General features: G+C 43.2%; 1 protein-coding gene across 1 annotated transcript; it reads left to right on the top strand.

Moving 5' to 3' along the window:
- The first annotated feature begins 4,434 nt into the window (after positions 1-4,434).
- Positions 4,435-6,046, top strand: LOC119320960. The gene is made up of 2 exons (XM_037594851.1): positions 4,435-5,391; positions 5,534-6,046. Exons 1-2 carry the CDS (start codon positions 4,435-4,437, stop codon positions 6,044-6,046), a joined length of 1,470 nt encoding a protein of 489 aa, XP_037450748.1.
- The last annotated feature ends 932 nt before the right edge of the window (positions 6,047-6,978 follow it).

The raw sequence follows: 6,978 nt of genomic DNA, 5'->3' as shown, positions 1-6,978 counted from the left end.
GCCCGTGTCGCGCCCCGATCAACGTCGCGCCGCCTCGACACCGTCGCCGCCCCGCTCCGCACCTCGCCGTCGCCTTCGCCATCGCCGTCGCCGCCTCGCTCCGCACCTCGCCGTTGCCTTCGCCGTTGCCGTCGCCGGCCGTACGTGAGCACCTCGCCGTCGCCTTCGCCGGCCGTCACCGTCATTTTTTTGTTAGATTTAATTAGATTTTTTTGTTAGGTTAGATGTGTAGTAATTTAGATATATGTAGTTCATAGATTTTGTTGTTAGATTAGATTTTTTTGGTTAAATTAGATGTGTAGTAATTAATTTGTTTATATTATGTTAGATTTTTTTGTTAGATTAATTAGATTTTTTTGTTAGATTAGATGTGTGTAGTAATTTAGATATGTAGTTCATAGATTTTTTTGTTAGATTAGATTTTTTTTGTTAGATTTGATGTGTATTAATTAATTTATTTATATTATGTTAGATTTTTCTGTTAGATTAATTAGATTTTTTTGTTAGATTAGATGTGTAGTAATTTTGATATGTAATTCATACATTTTTTGTTAGATTAGATTTTTTTTGTTAGATTAGATGTGTAGTATTTAGAAAAAGGAAAAAAATAAGTAGTTTATATATAGTTGAACTAGCTAGTTGATTTAATAAACTAATTTATTTTACTATATATAGAAGTAGTTTGTTTTTAGTAAGTACTACTTATTTATTTATAGTAAGTGCTTAGTAGTCGAACTAGATAGTTGATTTAATTAATAAAACTACTTTTATTTAACTATATATAGAAGTAGTTGCCGCATCGACGTCGGCGATGCCTATCCCGCATCCTCGTCGTCGTCGACTCGGCGGTGGAGACATGCTTGATCAGGGCCATGTTCGGGACTGGGCTCCGCCGGGCTGGTATTGGGAGGTGCTACCTTCCGGGGGACGTAGGTTGGTGAGGAGGCAGCCCGTTGTTGACCCGATCCTTGTTTGGTGGCGGTCGCGTGGGCCAGTGATGGTGGTGAGGCATCCGGACACCGCGGAGGTGGTACATCACTGTGTCAGCGAGGAGGATGAGCACGTCTGTCGCTACATGGTTGCATTGGAGGGCAGATTCGACAATACCTGGCAGGTTCTTCAGGGATCTCACTGGAGCTATGATCCTGTGATTGTTCCTTATCTTTGGGTGTCCACCACTCGCGTCGATACCCGTCGGGCGCTACGGTTCTAGTTGTATTAGTGATAATATTCGACGATGTACGTACACCAAGAGATGATGTACTTTTGCTTATAATTATTGAATGCATGCTAATTTGAATACTATACTTTATTTTATGATTTGGTTTTGCTTATTTTATGATTTGGTTTTGCTTATTGAATGCTCATATTGGATAAGTTCTCCTTCATTCCCGTGTGCTAGACAATTTGATATAATAATGCATTCGGGAATGAAAGGAGGAGCTACGTACATCGATCATCGATAGTCAACCCATGATTAATAATAATGATCTAGTTTAATATTTGAATTATGGACGTAGGCCGGAAATGTCGTACTCATCGGACGACGAAAACCGCCCGGAGGAGTGCGACTGGTGCCACGACGACCGAGGTATCTGCGACAGGTTCATTGTGCCGGACAAAGATCGTCGCTTCAGCATTAAGCTCGAGGAGACCTTCGATGTTCATACGGTACGCAACCGACGATAATAGTTTTTTTTTCGTAATTACTCATGACTTCAACTATTTTAATCATGACAATATTTTTTCATCTTTTTCAATTTGACTAGCTTATCCCATCCTTTGCAAGACGCTATGTCTTGGAGAGGATGGGTTTTGAAGACCATGAAAGTTTCGAAACCAAAAAAATTATCCTAAGTAACCATCATGGTGTGGATTTTCAAGTAAAGATGTACAATGCTCAGAGTGTAACCCATTTTGGTTGCAAAAATTGGGAAGCACTTTGCAAGATGTATGGTTTTAATGAGGGTATGCTTGTTACCATGGATCTTGGTGATCCTACAATCGAGCAAGAGAGACCTACGATTTTCGTCCTTGTGGATACACCTCCAATTCTTCCCCATGTGAGCTTAACATAGTTATTAAGTAATTTATATTGTTTATTTCAAAATAGTTGACAACTTATTCTCCATTGACAGCTTATTTTCATTCTTCAAAAAATGTGTGGAAGATGGTAGACAGAACCTAGTACACCGAAGGCTCCGAACTAACTTATCAGGAGAAAAATCATTTGGTCGCATTTTGTACTGATCTTGAGAATTACAATGTCTACAATCGAACTCCTCAACATTATAGTCAATACGTGCCACTAGTGCACGTGTTGAACTACAGTAACTACCATGGAGATACCCTGGTAAGATTTTTGTACTATTACAACATCCGTGCATCTTTTTGCACACTTCTAAAACTAGTACATCATATCATTGCTAACTATGAAGTTATTACTATATTTTTCAACAGATAATCCTGAATGATTGTGTGCCTCATCTGATGTATACACACGGTAGCCTTCATGTTTTGAACATACAACCAAGTCGTCCTACGAATCTGAACTGTCCATACCGGGTTTCTAAAATAAGTGGAGACATAAGAATTAAAGAATGGAAAAAATGTATGGACAGTCATAAAGAGCTTCTTGGAAGCAACATTCAGCGAAGAGCAAAAATTGGGGACAGGATGATCGCCATTCTTCATAATGGAGAGTCAGGATCTATATTGTTTTATGCTATTTTACCTTAAGGGTGTTTAGGTCCTACCTGATACTGATGATCATGTGTTAAGAACAATTATGTAGGATTGGGTTCGATGACTATGAGGATGATGATCGTATGACTTATTATTAATAACGAGTAGAAGTTGTATGATGATGCATGATTAGTAGGACGAGTACTTGTTATTATATATGCTGATGTATGCGAGCATGCATGAGTTATTATATCAGCGGGTAAAATGAACATATATAGCAGCAGCGTTGGTAAACCAAAGACGAAGATATAAGAGAGGACACTTCTCTCTATTAGCTAGCTAATATAACAACCTAAAAATAACCCCCAAAACCCCTAAAGCAGCCAATTTCCAAAAAAAACATGGACTTTTAGTCCCGGTTGGTGCCACCAACGGGGACCAAAGGCCCCCTGACTTGGCTCGGCGCACAGAGCCACGTGGAGGCACATTAGTACCGGTTCTAGTTTGAACCGGGACTAATGGGTGGAGGTATTAGTAACGGCCCATTAGTCCCGGTTCATGAACCGGGACTAAAGTCCCTCACGAATCGGGACTATTATGTGTTTTTCTACTAGTGGTAGGACATGAGAGATGACAGTGCATCGATTCCAGTGAGCCGATCAGTGTATGGACATGGCCGGAATAACAAGGATGGCCGCCAACGAAAATTTAGATAGTTTTACGTTGCATGTCATTGTACGAATTTGATGATTGAAAAATGAGATATCCGGTTGTGAATCAAACTTTTGCGTGTTGACTAGTCACTGTACGCAGATGCATCCGGACATGCGTGTAGATGTTTGGGAGCGGATTTTGCAAGTTGTGGTTGTAGATGCTCTAAGACAGAACGTTAGGAAACTGGCCTTCGATAGGAATGAAAACACGGGAGCACACAAGATTTTTTTTTTTGAAAATATAAGACGTTGCTTCAGTGCCTTAACTACAGGTGCATTTGAGACTGCGACACATGGGTCCATATGTCTGGAACTCAAATGCGCTGCGGATGCATTATGTGACATGTGAGTCAGCCACCTGTTAGGCCACGTGTTTGAAAAATGTACGCGCGGTTACCTTGACAATACCCGTGGATGGCTTCATTCTTTTCGAGAACTCCCCAAAGCACGCCCGCCCTTTGCAGTAGATGAAGGAAGGAATCGCAAGTTGGTTCTGTGCTCGGATCGGAACAAGCAAGGAACAGGTGCCAATCTCGTTCTGTAATCGGATTCGAAGACGAAAAGAGATCAATTTCGGATTGTATTAGAAAAAGGTGCTGCCTTTATATGCCCGCCTCTCGTCAAACAGCAGTAACAATCCGTGGATTTACAAATTGTACAGCAGCCTGAATCGGATCCGGATGAGGCTATAATAAGCGCTCAGCCCGGTTGTCCACGATTGTCGCACACCGAAGGAGCGTCATTTCAGGAATATTTTTTGTTCACGTTTTGTTTGTCGTTGTAAGTTGTGTACTTAGTTCTTTTTTGAGATCGGATCGCCATGAAGCTCAATAGAGGTCGCCGCCGCAGCCGTGATGTAAGTCATTTTTTTTTTTGCTTTATTATTATTGTTACCCCCTCCGTTTGGAATTCACTAAAATTAGTGTATCTAGATGCGTTTCAGTGTGTAGATACACTCATTTCAGCCCTAGTTAATTCCGAACGGAGGTATTACAATTTATTGATCTACACCTATGACTAATCTGCCACCCCCTAAATGCAGTCGAAGAAAGCAGCTGGTACTGGGGAGGACAGGCTAAGCGAGCTGCCCAGCGATGTGCTTCTCAAAGGCCTTGAGACGGTCGAAACACAGTCAAAGACAGCAGCTGGTAACGGGGAGGACAGGCTAAGCGAGCTGCCCAATGATTTGCTGGTCAACATCCTTGAGAGGGTGGGTACGCTTGATGCTGTAAGAACCTGCATCCTTTCGAAGCAAATGCAGAAGCTGCCGACTATGCTCTCGCAGATCATAATTGATCTCAGCAATCGTGATTTGATTCAAATGGATGGTGTTGTGGCTGATATGACGGAGAAGATCCTCAGCACGAGGTCTCCACAGATCACCGTCCGCAAGCTGAAGCTCAAGTTCTTCCTGGTTCCCTCCCGCTGCCTCGCCATCGGTAGATCCGTCGGCCTCGCCATGGCGACCCAGAAACTGGAGGCGGCCGAGTTCGAAATCATGACACTGAGGGACACCGACCATTGCACCGACGGCCATCGCCTGCTCTTCGCCAAGCAGTTCAACGATTTTGTCCGCGATTGTCCGGACGCATTTGCTGGTCTCACGCAGCTGCATCTGCGGAACATGAGGTTCGGTGAATCGGACATACCCAGCATCCTCCGCCATTGCAGGCGGCTAGAGTCCCTGTCTTTCCGCGAGTGCGACGCGGGGTTCCGCTCGGTGCTCCATGTGGAACACGCTCGGCTCGTCGAGTTTGCTATCACCTACGGGGAGTTTAAAACGGTGGTGCTTGACTGTCTGCCAAAGCTCCAGCGGATGAGCTACAGGAATTGGCCCTGTGATGAGAACCCCTTGGTTCTTGGTTTTGTGCCTCAGCTTTCGAAGCTTAGCCTTGCTAATGCGAACATTTCGGGCAAGACCATCAACCTAAGCCAGCTGCTTGCGAATGCCCCCACTGTAAGCGATTTGTACCTGGAGTTTCGTAGTGAAAAGGTACTCGCTCTAATCATCTCTGTCCCATTCCCATTTAACTGTATGATGTTTTTATCTCAGGGTAGTAGTAATTAACTTATGCATCACTTGATGATGCAATTTATGCACGCGTTATTTACTTAATTTGTTTTATCTATCACAGATTTGGCTTCGACCAGAATGCACAAGAGTGCTTCCTCCCGTGCTTGCCAAACTTCGGTTTGTGAATCTGGATCATCTTCCTGAAGAATGTGATATCTCCTGGACAATGTTCCTTCTTGAAGCCGCACCATACTTAGAGGAGCTTTGCATCACGGTATGGGATCATAAGTGTCGGTCGGAGTCGCAAAAGAGTTTCTCCAAGAAAATGGATGTGAAGTGGGGGCCATCCGATCCTCATTTTAGGCACAAGAATCTGGGGAGGCTAATTATCCACGGTTTCCAGTCCGATGGCAATTTCACAGGATACGTCAGACGTGTCATTCAAGCTGCGGCGAACATCAGGGAGGTATTCCTGCACGACAGGAAGGTGTGTCAATGGTGTATCGAAAAGTTTCCTCATCTGGGGTTTCGTCCTTCTAGTTATCCACGGACCAGAGAGGATGCTGATTTGTTGAGGAAGAAGATGATAGCAGAGACGGCGACCGCTACTCCCGATATTCACTTCCGCTCTTAAGGTCGAGTTGAAGATGAATCTTGATGTGGTTGGAAGGACTCGTCTTTCTCGAAGACCCAGTTGGTTGCTACTACGTCAGTGCTATTGCTTTTCCGCAAAAATGTGTCTGGGCTACCAATTTGTTGGAACAGCTCATTTAGTTATTTTCGACAATGAGACGGATAAAGTAAGCAGGACTGCTGTGGTCGTGCAGCAGCTGCTTATATGTTTAAAACAGTTGATATTCAGTATGAATGATGCTCTGTTATTTTTTATCTTGTACTCCCAAAGTAGTGATCTAAAAGATCTTATATTTTTTTACAGAGGGGGTATTTTTTTAGAACCAAGGCACGCGTTGTTTTTCATGACACGCAAACCTTTAAACTGGCATTCCCTGCTTAGCACAATAGCACTGCCATTCAGGCAGAACATACTCGTAGGCGGCGACACCTGCAAAGAAACTTGAACGGAGAAGCAAATCTAGTAACAGGAAAACAAGCCGCAAAGGTCATGTGAAACTACGCAATCGCGAGTTGTCAAAGTACGTGTGAACGGTTGTGTCCATGTTTTCTAAAGACCAGAGCAACATATTCCTTGCCAGAACATGACGGGTAATGAAATCGTTCGGTACACACGCGCAACTTTGATCATTTTTGTACTGATTTACAAATCAAGTTTTTGTGTATACATATTTAGCACGGGTGCCACTTGTCTGGTCACATTTTGATAATTTGTGCGACATTTCAATTTTTATCTTCATTATTGTAAATCGTTTTGTCTGGTGTTGATGTCTTTCATGTCACTCAAACAAATATGAGGGGCATTCACATCTACACACCCAAAGACCCGAGTGGTATGTTTTATATACTCTCTCCCTTCCACAATGTCCCTCTCTCCTTTGTAACATGGTATCTATCGCAAGTCGATTCTAAACCCTAGCCACCGCCGCTTCC

The sequence above is a fragment of the Triticum dicoccoides genome, chromosome 6B (assembly GCF_002162155.2).
Source record: "Triticum dicoccoides isolate Atlit2015 ecotype Zavitan chromosome 6B, WEW_v2.0, whole genome shotgun sequence".
Lineage (NCBI taxonomy): Eukaryota > Viridiplantae > Streptophyta > Magnoliopsida > Poales > Poaceae > Triticum > Triticum dicoccoides.
Note: the sequence above shows the minus strand (reverse complement) of the source record. Positions and strands in the feature narration are given on the sequence as shown.